Raw genomic sequence first — 15,339 nt, forward strand, 5'->3', positions numbered from 1 at the left:
AACATACCGAATGGAACCCAATAAATAGGACACAGCTCATATCATTATTTCATTGCTAAATAATTCAATAAGTTGGAAGATGCATTCGTTGAACTTGTTTTACTTGCTTTTACAACATTGTCAATATTATATACGTATACACACACACACACACCCTACACTAAAAAAATAAAAACAAGTGCACACCTAGTTACCAATAATGCATATAGCATTTCCATTTATTTGAAAGCAGGATAAAAGATACACACCCTCTCTCTCTCTCTCACACACACACACACACACATATATATATTTATATATTTTAATCATGAATACGTCATGAATGGACGGAAAACCCCCTGGTAACTTCACCTTTAAAGAAATGCATCATTGAAATAAAAAAAGAGTCATGACTCCTCAAAGTTTGTACGACCTCAGTCCTAAAAAAAAAGACTTGAGCAAAGAGGGTACTTCTTATAACAAGGGGGGGGGGATTCCATGTACCCCCACCCCTCGTCCCTGGACCCGCATATCCTCATGATTTAAGTTTCATTTGAAAACACAGTCAACACATGATAACCTGTGGAGAGAATCCAGAGAGCACTCTGACGCGAATTTGTTTAGGTTGTAACTAGCATGCATCAAGCCATCAAGTTTTAAAACCAACTATGCCATCATTTCTATTGCTCGACAGTTGATAGTCGCTTGCTAGCATCTTTTAAAGATTGACCCTTGTCTACCGTGGCGCCCCTTTCCCCCTGTTAGCACATGTGACGTCATAGCACGATCGCGAGTTTGAAATGCAGAGCACACACTCACACACACCTAGGCCTACGATGTCTTTGAATCTGTTAGCCAGATCTCGCGAGAACTTTGAAGTCGATAGACGCCCCCGGGATGATGGGATGAAGTGCGACGCAGAGGATAAACAAAATTCTCTACGTAAGTCAAAGCTGACTTTTCCTTTCAAAGTTTCACATTTGCGTTTTTTTTTTAAATATATATCTCTGTCATTGACATTTTAAACCAACGACTACGCTTTCTGCCTTATTTTCTTCGTTGTTACCGATTGGAAGTGTTTAACGTTTTGTGTATTGATCAGCTGAAGCACTGTGACACTTTTATGAAATGGCATCATCTACTATAAATAAACATCACAGAATGCATGGGAGACGTGTTTAACAGCGCATAGGAAAAATCATACAGATATCATCAGCACTCTCATCTTTTTCGCAGGAATGTGGACATTTTGATTTTGTTTAAAAGCCCGTCACATTCGCTTGGTTGTTTTGAAGATGTCCCCGTTGCTATGGATTACCTATCTGATGCTACAAGTCATAGTGCCCCTAGCCTCCGCCGAGCTTCTACCCATGATCGGCGAGCAGCGGATGAGACCAAAATGTAAGTAGAACTACATGTAATCTGGTTAGTAAGGGGTTGAAATATAATAGGAAAGGAGTCTGGGAGGTAGAAGGTGATGATAGTAATTTTCAGGAATAGATCAGCTATCAAAGGAAACATGGACCTTTGTTGGAAGTCCATGAATGAAAGAATGACACAACATTGCATTTAACGCCCCCTTACACTGCCATGGTAGAAAGAAAAAGCACACCGTCACTGTTGTTATCATAATATCATAAATTGTTATCATTTTTATCTTCATTATTGTCAATATTTTTGTTTAATCCGTATCATTATCATAATTTATATCATTATGATATCATCACAGTAAGTTTTAATATTGTTATCATCATCATTACTGTCATTATCTTTTTTGTGTAATTTTGGTACTCGTCATGGTTGTAGAAGTAGTAGTGCAAGTAGCAATATGATTAATTATGATAATCATGATTGTAGGCTTTATTTGGCATGTAATAATAATCACTCATAATTATTACCATTACCATTATTATCAGTTGAATTACAATAGCCTTAAACGCTGCATTATGGTATACATGGTATATGTTACATCAAATTTACTTTATTTAATTATTTGTACCTTAAAGGTCAAGTCCACCCGAGCAAAATGATGATTTAAATAAATATAGAAAAATAATGATGTCCCTCATTCACTATTTCTTTTTTTATTGTTTGAATTAAACCATATTCCATATTTTAATACAAATTTGACAATAAGGACCGACTTGACTGATTTATATAGTATTAAAAAAAATGCTAAATTCCATGTGTTTAGGGGAATTAATCGTTGTTTAACTTGACAATGAGGGGAAAATTATAATATTTAATATTTCATATAATAAAATACAAAAAAAATATTGATTGGATGGCATCATCAGTCTCCCCATTTGCTTACCCGCCAGGATGTCCATACAACTGTTTTATGAAATTAAGCAAAAATTGTAAATTTAATAACTTTATTATTATACATCCGATTTTAATGAAATTTCAGTGTGTGTGATGCTTGTTGGATTTTTCTCTTTATATTCAAATCAACTTTCAATGGGTTGGACTTGTCCTTTAAGCTCTTAATTATGTGTGTATATCAGTAGCAGCCAACATCTCAATTAAATTCACTCAACTAATTTCCCCACCTTGCATAATTACTGTGAATTAGCGCTAATTTATTGGTTTCCTGACATTTTAGACGTCTTGGAATACTGTAAGCGTGTTCATCAGCAGCTTAGCGTGAACATTGACCTTCTATAAACACTGTCTTGTTCTCATTCTCAGAAAAAAAGTCACCGAAATTGTTCGTTGACCAAACAATCAAATATAATTATGTATTCGAGAATTCAAATTTATTAGCATAAACCTTCCGAAAACCTTAAAAATCTTATATTTTGTCTAGACAATGCACTTTAAAAATAAATAAATTTCGTTGTTTGAAGAAAAGCTACTTTCCTTGTCATCTTTTTCTCTTTTTTTTGACTAAGATTCTAACAATGTATGATTTATACATTCTTCGTATATGCTTATTTTTCTATTTAGCTCCACTCTACACGTTTTTAATTTGAAGTAAGCACTTTGTTTTTCCTTGACACTCCTTGTTTTACCTCCGTTTGAAACACGATATAACTGTTTGCGTGGGACCTTAATAAATGGCTTCCGTACTGTAGAAAGGGAAATGCTATGCAACATGTGTACAACAGTATAGAAGGTATACGGTTTAGCACTGAATCTTTTTCAAGAGAGTTACAGCTGATGTGTGATACACGATATAAGAATAAATCATACCTTGATGTCAAATGCCATGCCGTAGAAAAATACAATTTGGATAAGGACATGGGTCAAATTTTCATTCATGTAAACTGTAATTGGCATTTTCACTCATTAATTTTCACTTATGTATTTCAAAGCGTTATATATAATTCTTATATGAAAAATTATATATATATATGTATATATATATACATACACACACACACACACACACACACACACACATATATATATATATATATATATATATATATACATATATATATATATATACATATATATATACATGTATATATATTTATATATATATATACAATGCGTCCCAGAAAAAACGAAACCGAGATTCAGCGATGATCTATCATAACTAACTCACAAATAAAATAGACAAATGACCTACCAATGTAAAGCTTAGAATCTCCTCTGTCATCTGGTATTACTTAGCTTATTTCTCATTCATGCATTAGTGAGCAAAGACAATGTGAAGAAAGGATGCCAAATACTCATTTGGCGGTTGGTATCTGAATTTCGAAAAAATTCACATGACTAAAAAGTTCAATATTTGCTCTATTCTTTGATACTTAATCATATAAGTGGTCAAGAAGTAAAAAAAATATGATCCCACGAAAAAATGCTTGTATTTCCACAATTTCATTAAATAAAAGCGTTTTCACCGATTATCGCACGGTAACAAAAGATTTGATGCATGGCTGATCGTCAACAAAACGGAGTGTCGAGTGAGTATGAATGCTAGCCAAAAAACCCTCTTCATTTTATGAAATTATTGAAATTCAAGCCTTATTTCAAATAACCAGAACTGTGTTATTTCTTGACCATTTTCTGTAACTGAGGTATCAAATTAAAGAGCAGATATTGAACTTCTTAAAATTGTGGTTTTCTTTTTAAAACCCAGATACGGCCCGCAAGTGACTTTTTGGTATCCCTTTTCAAATTGTTTTTGTTCACTCATGCCTGAATGAGAAATAATCTAAGTACTTTGAGATGAAAGGAGAGATTCTAAGCTTAAAAATGGTAGGTCATTTGTCTATTATTTTTGTGATTAAGTTATGATAATCATCGATAATTCTCGGTTTCGTTTTTTTGTGGGACGCACTGTATATAATTACATGCTGGGGCCCGGGTTCGATTCCCGGCAGAGACATTATTTCGGCCTCAACAAAATTATCAAAATGGAGGATAGCTCTGCATTGGGAGCTTTGATTTAAGATATGCGTACTCTTTGTTTCCCATCCCCATTTGATGTATACATTCATTTACCTATTTGCCCACTAACTGGTTTAGAAGGAAAGGGTATCCTTCAAAAGTAACAATAACAATAATAATAATAATGATAATTAGAATAACAATAATGATAATAGTAATAATAATAATAATAATAATGAGAATAATAATGATAATAGTTATAATAACATTATTAATTATAGATGTAAATATCATGTACTTTAAGCTTAAAACTGTACAAATCATCAATCTAGATATAACTAAATTACTAATTTTGAATTTATGCAAATAGCGACCAACTTGAATATGGAATTTACAAGAAATCAACATAAATTAAGCATTTCCATCCGGTACTATATTAACAGTTTCCTTTAAAAGCATTAAATATGAAAAATAGAAAATTCTAAGCAAAAAGCGGTCGTGATTATCAGCTATGGCATCTAACTTACTTCTGTATGCACGTCTATTCAGGGAACTTTAGCAGGTCAAATATCAAATTAACAAAAAAAAAAGAAATAATCACAGGACAGCTTTACGATTTTGGTGTGATTGCGATTCTTTGACATATGTGTAATAAAAAACGGGGTTGAAGGCTAAGCACTACATTTTCTGGCCAACTTAAACCGATGTTCTTCTGACACATTAATGTTATATCTTTAACTGAACATTAAATGTGTTTGAAAGAAAAGGGGACTCATTGAAAGCACCTGCGATACTAATGATCTCATCACAATGCTTATGCAAGGTTGCAACCTTCGGGTGCTATATTTCCTTAATGCTTTATCATACTTTATTTTCTTTGCAAATACCTCTTCTCTTCCTTATCTTGATCTGATTATTATTCTAAACATCTTTCTTGATTCTCTGTTATTGTTTCAGTCTTCTTTTCAGTGTACCCTTCAATCAGCAATCAGAGTACTTACGCCCCCCTTCCTTTGCTCCTCCCGAAATATTTATCCCTTTGGTTTGTTACAATGTAAAAAAATATTGTGTAAAATTTTAACCGGCATGAGGGTAATTATGTGTCCAACCAATTTTGGGCGGTATTTTACCAGAATATTTTCCAGTAAGGTTAAAAAATAAGCAGCAATTACTTTAGAATGGGCCAAATTATCATTACTCTAGATGAATAAAACTGCCCAAAAGAAATGTCCAATTTTGGTTGGACACATAATTACCATCATGGAGCAACTTTACCCAACATATCTTTTTTTAGAGTATATGATTCTCGCTTCTGGTCTGAGTCTGTGAAAGCATTCTTTAATTGAGTTTTTAAAAAGTCTTTATCATTATCTGATGACAGATTATGCATTTTTTTTACATCATCAATATATATTCACTGCATTTTTTCCCATTAGACAAACTTATAATTATCATAGCAATGTGCAAGAAAAGAATCGACAAAGCCCTGTGCCTATCCATCCTTAAGTGATACTCGATTATATTGTTGAGGTGTTGTAGCTCAGTACATAAGTCTCTAAGAACCTTTGAACCACAAGGTCCGTGGTTCGATTCGCACCATGGCACTTACGTCCTTTGGCAAGGCGTTTATCTATTTTTACCACTCTCCACTCAAGTGTATTTGGTGCAGGGGCGTCGATCCATTTTTCAGATTGGGGGGGCAAAATCATGGATCAACGTTCCAAAGGCGTTCGATCCCACAAAACGAACAAACTCACCCACACACACTCCTACACCTCCCACACACACATAGGCCTATATCATATGTATATATATATATATATGTGTGTGTGTGTGTGTGACTCATGAGAAAGAGACATATATCTCACCCTCACCAACAAATTAATGCGAGCGCGAAGCGCGAGCTGAAATTTTTTACTGACATGAAAACAAGGAAAAGGTACCTGTTTAGGAGTGTTTGTAGTAACTCATGAGGGGATAGATACATGTATCTCACTACACAGATAATGTGAGTGCCGTTAGAGAGCTGAAATTTCTTTATATTCTGACCTGAACGCTTGATATTCTAAGCATTTTTGGTACCAATGATTAATATGGGTTTCTAAAAGAACAATAGCTGCGATCGCGAAGCGCGAGCTGAAAATTTTGATATTTCGATCTGAAAAAAATGAGTTTAATGGACTATTTTTAATAAAGAACAAGATAAATATATCCAACAAAAGATTATTGCAAATCGAAGCGGAGATCTTTTGAGGTTTAGAATTGAAAACAGGACATTCTATTCACCTATATAATCATGAAAAGTATGGGTTTTTGCTACAGAAATGATGCGAGCGCGAAGCGCGAGCTGAAATTTTTTATATTATAGTCTGAAAAGCGGACATTTTGAGCACGATTTTAAATAAAGAACTAGTTGGTATCTCGATATCGCTTGCTGATTTCCGTGTAACATTACAATCTTAATTCATTTTTAGTTTCACATGCGGAATTATTGGGGGGGGGGGCAAAATGATATGTTTAACATTTTCATTGGTGGGGCGATCGCCCCCCCTGCCCCCCAGGATCGACGCCTCTGATTTGGTGGGTACCCGGTAGGAAGGAATTCCTTGAATGCTCGAGGACCTGGTCAGGGGAGCCAAGTTAAAGTATGCTGCGCATTATTGCTTATTAAGCGATACATGCTTATTATCATTATCGTTATTATAATTATTATATTCACACAGTTTCTGATTGATGTTAACACTTACCCCCTACCCCGATAATCATGACATTTACCCCTTGTTGCAACCACCATCTATGCACTGCCATTACCCGCTAAAACAATAACACAAAACACAGTTATACGGCCTAAATAGTACGAAAAAGAATGACAGTACTCGGATTAATCTAAAAGAGGAATAAGTTGATGAATTTCATTATAGTACATCCTGTGTTATCTTTACTGGATATGATAAAACAATTTAGATTTCGGTCGCCGTAACTCTACAGAGAAAACATAAAACAGTCGTTTTAAGAAATACTTACATGGTGCATCCGCAAAACTTCTTCTTGGACGTTGTCGAATGTCGAAAGTTGGTTGACGCAAAACAAGATGAACAAGCACAATTATTAATTATAACTAATGTGTTTATAAATTTCATTTATGGTAATTTCTGCTGGTTAAAATTCTAACGTAATATGCTCTCGAAATCAATGCAAATATTGTGTGACCTGGGTGATTATTATTCACGATGCCATTGGTGAATGAAATTTAGGAGTTCACGAACAATAGAATTTCAACATGTTTCGGGAACCCTTTACAGGTTTGACGGGGCGTTAACAGGCGAAGATCAAGAATACTGTCTACTAGTACTCAAAAGCAATTAATGTCTGGTCAAGTTTCAGGATTTGTAAAAATGTCATGGTTAATAAGTTGTGACGTGGATTATTAGTTCTTTCCAGTGTAGCGTGATTAAAACAGTTGGAAACCCAGATGACCAACAAGACTAACCACGAGAGCACTGTAAGGAAATAATGAATAAGGTCATGTCCAATATGTTTGTAGATCCGTTTATCATGTTTATCATTGCGTTTCAAAAGTACACGAGTCTGTTTTCCCCTTCTAATGTGACAATGATTTTCATGCAAAAGATTCGCTGAATGCTTATTTTTGCTAAGATGATTATTTTTTTAGCACAGTAATATTCAACAAATGATGTATTAATGTATTGGTATTATTCATCACCCCTTGTAGGCCCTATAATTTTAATTGTTAACACATTGGCTAAGGTAATGGCACTGTGTAGAAAATAAAGCGGTTTAAAATATTATCTTTTTCAGGTTGTTTAACCCATTTCCTTCAAAGTGAAATGTATTTTGCATACTAACACTCCCAAAACTTAGTTATACAGTCGTTCGATTTAACCAAACGTATACAAACCTATTTATGTTTCATCTGACGGAAGAATGCAGTTTGACATAAATATGGAAATAGAAGTGTCACATTTATATCAAGGCATTCGTTTGGTTAAAATAAGGCATCAGGCCATTTTAAAACTCCATAGCTAAACAATAGAAACAATAAATATATAACAATAATATAGGATTTGTATAGCGCAGTTATCCACCTTGCTAGGTGCTCAAGGCGCTCCTGTATTACCCCGGCTAAGCTAGTCTACCGATTCTGGTGCGTATAGCTTTTTTTAGGAATTTCTTCCTGCAGGTGCCCATCTGGGTCGAGTGCTGCACAATGTGAATGAATTTCTTGCTGAAGGAAAACACGCCATGGCTAAGATTCGAACCCACGACCTTCTGTTTGAAAGGCGAGAGCCAGAACCACTAGACCACGACGCGCCAAGAAATGCTCAATAAATATTGCCTCTTCATCTGCTAGAAGACTAAAAACAAAATTCAATGTACAGTGACACGAGAATTAACATAATTGTGCTCTTGTTCATTTATGGCTACATTTTTTCCATTAATCAGATTGTTTGAATGGAAAATTATTTTCTATGAAATCACTAAGTACCATATATACTGTAATTTCTTGATAATGTCTATGAACATTTCGATAAAAAGATATTGTTGACAATAAAAAAAGGCAAATGGCATCGCAAGAGAACTGAATAAAATGTCCCTCGACCTTTGATCATTAATGCAATTCATTTTAATTCAGTTTTCATTAATGTTTGTGCAATGTGATTAGTTTTTTTAATAATAGAATATATTATTGTAAGTTTTATTAGTTATAATTGGCTGATTGTTACATTTTATGAATGAATTAGCCGCTTGTAATAAGAATATGTCAAATACTATAAATGTTGTACAATGTTCTGTTTTGTAAATAATTGTTTGTCTCCATGAACAGTGTTTTGTTTGATATGTATATATGTATTGTAAAATTTGCAATATACCATTACTTACATGTATATGGTTTGAACCGAATTAATGTAATAAATACAATTAAAAATAAAAAAAATAATGAATGACATCACCCTAAAAAATAACGACATCAAAACAAAGAAAAAAATCAGAGCACCGTTTCAAGAAGGAAGGCAGCATTAACAAGTTGACATTCTCTAAATGTTGCTATAGTAATCGTCAAAAACCAAAGCCTCTCAACAAATCGAAACCAAGGGTTTTATCACATGTAGTTGTCAAATCTGACAGCTTGTCAGACGACGAATGTAGATGAAGATATGTGACGCTTCCTGGTCATTAATTGATATTGCGTATTCATATGGTTTGAACCAATAAATAGTCTTAAATTATAGCTTATATTCTTCATGTTAATTCGATTTTAGCTTCCTTTTCTGTCAGTGACGTTTAAACCATGCCAATATCAGACAGGAAGCGTGAGATGAAAAGGAAATGAAATGATAGAGATGGAAAGATGTTATGACTGGAGTTTTTTCTATTCGATTTAGGTCAATATTGCTCTCGGAAATCAAGCGAGACATCCGTGTTCCTACCATCCTTGTGATCTAATTATTTTCCGCCATGAGAAAACAAAAAAGGGGGAACATTTACCACTTGAAGACTACGGACCTTTATCACTCGACAATTGGATTTGTCTTTGACGTAACAATAGGAAAATGCCTGCAGCAGCTTATAAGAAAGGTTTCAAGATTACATATGACGTTTAATTATTTGAATTAGAAAACCATTCGCAGACAACAGCATGCGGCACGAACACATCACTTACTATATTCAAAACGAATACTTAAAAGAGCAGAAGTTCAGCAAGTTTATGATGCTGTGTACAGTCAGACCAACGAAAACAACTCCTATCCGACAGATGACATGTCATTGGAAAAGAACGTAATAACTTTGGTCACTTTGCAGCATGGTCCATGGAGAGTGACTTGGGTTAAAGTCAAGACTGAGAGTACAATGCGACGGAAGTACACGATAAATCGAATAAATAAACGAATAACGGACAGTAAATTTGATATTGTAAACCAAATGTAAAGGTCTTTGTCTGTGTGGGACTCGTCATTCGTCATCCAAATATTTCCAATATGAATTGTAATTACAAGCAATAAAATTGGAAATTGATTATAAACAGTTTCCAAGGAAGTGCTTGCTTTGGGTTATTACATTATTCCTAAGCTATTATTGAATATTTATACGGGAAATGCCTCGGTAACATCATATTTTCATACGAAGAGATAGACGAAGGCCTAAGTACAACACATCATTGTTGGCTCCGTAATAATTCAGTATACGACAACGATGATGGTATTGATGAAAATGATAATGGTGCGACGGGAGTTATATCAATAATATCAAAATAATTATGAATTACCGAGACGTATTTTATTATCATTTTCACTATCGTTTTTATGTTAATTCCATTGCAGACATTATCATCATCATTGATGTGTTTATAAGAAATGATAATACCATTATCAATGTACTTACTATTCCTCCTCTTATTATTATTACCATTATTATTATTATCATCATTTATCTATTTTATTTATTAATTAATTTATTAACTAATTGATTAATTTATTTAGTTATTTATTTATCTATTCATTTATTTATTTAATTATTTACTGCCATTATATTATCATTATTATCATCCATTTTTAAATTTTTATTATAATTATATGCTTTTATTGTTATTATTATCAAAATGTAATTCTTGTTAATATCATTACCTCTCATCATCATTATAAACTATCACTATCACTTTTTTTAAACGGTTCTCGATGTTAATAAATATTATGAGACCCGAGAGAAAATGTTTAGCTGGGATTATTTTGCCCTCAGGAAAAAATAACAACCCCCAGTGGAAAAGAGCTGCGTTTGATACTTTCTCATTCAGCAGGAACCTGGCCATATTGATACAGGAATATAAAAAAAGTATGAATCATAAAACGTTGTTCATCTAGGATCACGAGATGGCCATTTTTGTCCCGGTCGAAAGAAAGAAAATCACTAATTACCCTGTACCGTAACTGGCACCATTCCATAAATAATGAGTCGCAATCTCATTTCCACGATCAAACGACATTGCTGGTAGTAAGATATATGTTAAAAAACAAGGCAAGTATTTATTTCTCAAACTTTGGGACATGCAGGAATAAGATTTCCCGCAAGGTACAATTTAGCCACCTTTTATGGCTCACTCTGGCTGAGTATTCCCATTGGTCTTTCAACATTCTTTAATATTCATTCACATTTTTATGTATGCTTTGTTTCATTGTAATTTTTTTCATATGAAATGCGCTTTGTACCTTCCCAAAAAAGGTGCTATAGAAATATTATTATTATTAACATATATTACCCAAGCTAAAGCTTTACTAGCAGAAAAGCGCAAACATAGACATTTTGATAATAAAAAATATTCTTGTGTTACTTTGATTAAAATTAACGAGTATCTCTATTAGGCATTGTTGATATTCATTCCAATCTAATTGTTAAGATACCCTGAACAGATGTCTTAATAACATAACTTTCAAAATATTAACCTGTAGGCAAGTATTTTGTTTGATTTGTGTTTAAGGGGTCAAGATTTCGTCGCAATTATTATGTTCACTCGTACATTTTCCATGGATTTAATAGTTATTGTTTAGGATATGCTATTCTCACCATGTCGGACCCGTGTATATATATTCCAGGATAGCTTGTTACGCTGCAATGCGAAGTGATTTTAAAAGGTAGGAACCGTGAGATAATGAAATGTTCATATTATGATGAATTGAAAACAGGATGTGATGTTGAATATTAAAAGTGGATAGAGGAATTACTGTCTGCCTGGCCGGCTTCACGGAGAGCCTCCCGCGGGAGTGAGGTTTTCCGCCCTTTTAGTTCAAGTGTCGTTCAGGGATACAGGACCTGAACATCTGCAAGGATTTACTGAAATTCTATTTTGCATTTTTTTGTGAAATGAACACTTTAGCAACGATAATAAATCAAGAATACAGTCATTCGTGGCAATTGCTATTGTGCGCAAAAAAGGACACTCTAAAAGTATTGGGTAAAAATGCACCATGAGGGTAATTAAGTGTTTTGGGCATTTTTACTTATCCAGAGCGCAAAAAATGTTACCCATTCTAAAGTAATTGCTGCTTAGTTGTTACGATACTGCAACAAATAACAATGAAAATTTAGTTTTAAATTTGATTTCCTTTTTTTATGAAAAAGATCATGTACTTAAACAAAATAAAACCAAACAATGATCTTTCATCTATCTCTTGAAGTGTCCGATGTATGATACAAGGTTATGATATAAATCCAATAAAATCCACGTTGGTTGGCGAAGATTCCTTAAATTAAAGTTCACAATGATGGCGATGATGAAATTGATGTTGAAGCACGATGAATAACAAGAGTCACTGTAACGAGTTGAAATGTCTGTGAAGACGATGTTGATGATGATTAACAGTTAATTTCAGCAATCCATGAGTTGAAAAGCGTTCATTAAAACAGGATGATGATCTCGATGAGAACTGAGAATTCCTCTCTCAAAGTAACTGCAAACAGTTCAATGATGGCGTGCAAATAATTCCACTGAAGATAAATGTTGTATTCCAGTTGGAAATAAACTATGCTCTGACATAAAGTCTGGTGTGAAACTCTGAGTTATGATCTGACATGATGATGATCTCCTTGAAGAAACTGCCAGCTTATATATAAATTATTCACTATTCTGGAAGCTTCTAGTATTGTATACAAAAAGAACATTCTGCCAATTTCTAGAGCAGTCTAATTTTAGAAGACTCTCCATGTTTGACCTCAGTGAAATTAACAATGTAAACAACATTGTTAACAAACTAATCCTATTGTCCTTTTCACTGCCACTAGCAGTCTATTGTCTTTGGACATTTGGACATTCCAGAAATAACAAATATTCTTCAAAGATTAGTCATGTCTAACAAAGCTTTACTGAGACATTCTGGAATATTCTTAATCATTCTATGCTATGAATATCCTTAGAGGAAATTACTAAATAAATGAATGTAATTGCTCTTACAATTCTTATATATAACATAGCTTTTAACCTTACTGGACCAATATGCTTCCCGTATTGAGTAAAATACTGCCCCAAATTGGTTTGATACATAATCAACCTTGCGTTGGTTAAAATTTTACCCAATATATTTTACAGTGCATAACTTTACACAAGAAATGTTTTTGTGTGTGTTTTCATATCACGTTCTCATTCATTTTAATTTTTCATTAGCTAAAATCTAAATCGATTCGATATGCCTTTTTGTAAAGAACCATTTGAATGCAAGAAGTCTATTATTTGTCATTTTTTTTGTAAAGGATGACTGGACATTACAATTTGTCTTTGTTGAAAAAAAACAACAACCCGGGAATATATTCGGGTTTCTCTTAAATAAGAACCGGTCAATTGTTTTGCGCCAAGCATTTTAGTTAAGAAATACTAGACCACCGTTAATCTATTCCTCTTACACCTCATTCCGAATAGTTTACCTATACACAAGTCATGATCAATGCTATACATGATGTACTTTTTTTCTATCATCCGGATGACCTGGGCTATTTATATGTTAATTAATGATGAATAATATTGATTTAAAATGCATTTGTTTTCTTTACACTTTTTTGAAGACACACTGTGTGTTCCTAATATTGTTCACTGTTCACCAACTTTTTTCAAGGGTGTTCATAAATTAAACCAACATGTGTGGCCTAGTTGAAAAAGCACATTCACATCAACTTCTTAAAAATCAAGTAATTTATAATCATACAGGGTAAAGATTATTACTTGATTGAGGATTACCGTGAACCCAACCCTGTCCTCCCAGATGAATTAAAGAGTGGATTTAGACGGTTTACAAGCAGAAAGGGAAATTAGGCATGCAGGCGTACATGTGAAGAGCAGAGAAATTTTGCGTACTCTGTAAATGCCGAAGAGGCAATCGTGTTCCCGATCATACACAGCTATGCATAAAGTGATAAACAGAGGTGCTAGACTATACGGTGTGTATAAAAAAAGTTTACATTTAGAAATCATGCTGTTAAATTATGTATTTGTAATATTCTGAAGCTTTTTTTCATAATTAAGATTGGTACAAATCTCTTTCAGTAAATGACGACATTATTGTAACAAAAATCTTTCCGCTTGAATGAGCACCACTTTCTTTTGAAAAGTTCGTGAAAATGATTTGTGCAGAACTTGGAAAGAGTTATGCGGATAAAAATAGGATAAAAACAAATCATGAAGAACATATGGACTTTAGCTAGGAAGATTGATTTGAAGGTTATCTTTTACCTGTTTTACTTGTTCCCTTGTCCAAAACACTTCATAGAGCGCCATTGAGCCCCCCCCCTCCCCACACACCTAGGCCATCGTAGTGGTATCTGCTTTACACTGAGCTGTGATTCACATGAAAGCTTAGGCTTGATTTTCGTTTTGTTAATCATTGACAAGCTTGGGAAAAGCGTGGAGAAACAAGTATTAAATGAAATATGAAAGGTGGTCCCATTTTAAATGATAAACAACTAGTGAGAGAATGCTGGACATTGCACTCCAAATGGACTCCTCCATAGTCTAGCTCTTACAGGGGTGTGGTGGGGGACCACGAAAGATCTCATGCATTAACCATCTATTAACCATCACAGTCCCGAGGAGATGAAGTTTATTGCACCGATGAACAATATTCTTATGTTTAAACACCGAGAGAGCGTTTCAAGATAACTGAAAACTTCCTTGATTTCAATTGTCTAGAAACATGGAAAAGCACAGTTCCTATGGTAACTGTTTGATTAAAGGTAAATGCTAGTTTTGGTAACGATATCAAAATGAGTTCGTACAGAATCCAATGAAATGACCACCAAAGTGTCTGTTTGTATAAATAAAACGCATGTGCCAAAGAATTCTGGAAGAAATTGTGTAATTGCTGAGAAATCAGCAAATAAGCACAGGAATCGGGTAGGGCGTCGGGCCCGACGCCCTAAGCAATAATTATACATTGTCCCACGTGCGCTTATCTGTGTTGGGGATCTTCGGCGTGAACATTTTTCAGCGTAGATTTCAAGATTTCACAAAGTTCAGTTAAT

At 34.0% G+C, this 15,339-nt stretch overlaps 1 protein-coding gene across 1 annotated transcript in view; it reads left to right on the forward strand.

Annotated features, from left to right (window-relative positions):
• Positions 1-835: 835 nt before the first annotated feature.
• Positions 836-15,339, forward strand: part of LOC121431435 — a 33,543-nt gene continuing 19,039 nt past the window's right edge. Inside the window, exon 1 of the mRNA XM_041629003.1 lies at positions 836-1,380. Coding sequence (XP_041484937.1) covers positions 1,275-1,380 — 106 coding nt within the window. The 5' untranslated portion in view covers positions 836-1,274. The remainder of the gene's footprint in view (positions 1,381-15,339) is intronic.

This window comes from Lytechinus variegatus, chromosome 17 (genome assembly GCF_018143015.1).
Source record: "Lytechinus variegatus isolate NC3 chromosome 17, Lvar_3.0, whole genome shotgun sequence".
Lineage (NCBI taxonomy): Eukaryota > Metazoa > Echinodermata > Echinoidea > Temnopleuroida > Toxopneustidae > Lytechinus > Lytechinus variegatus.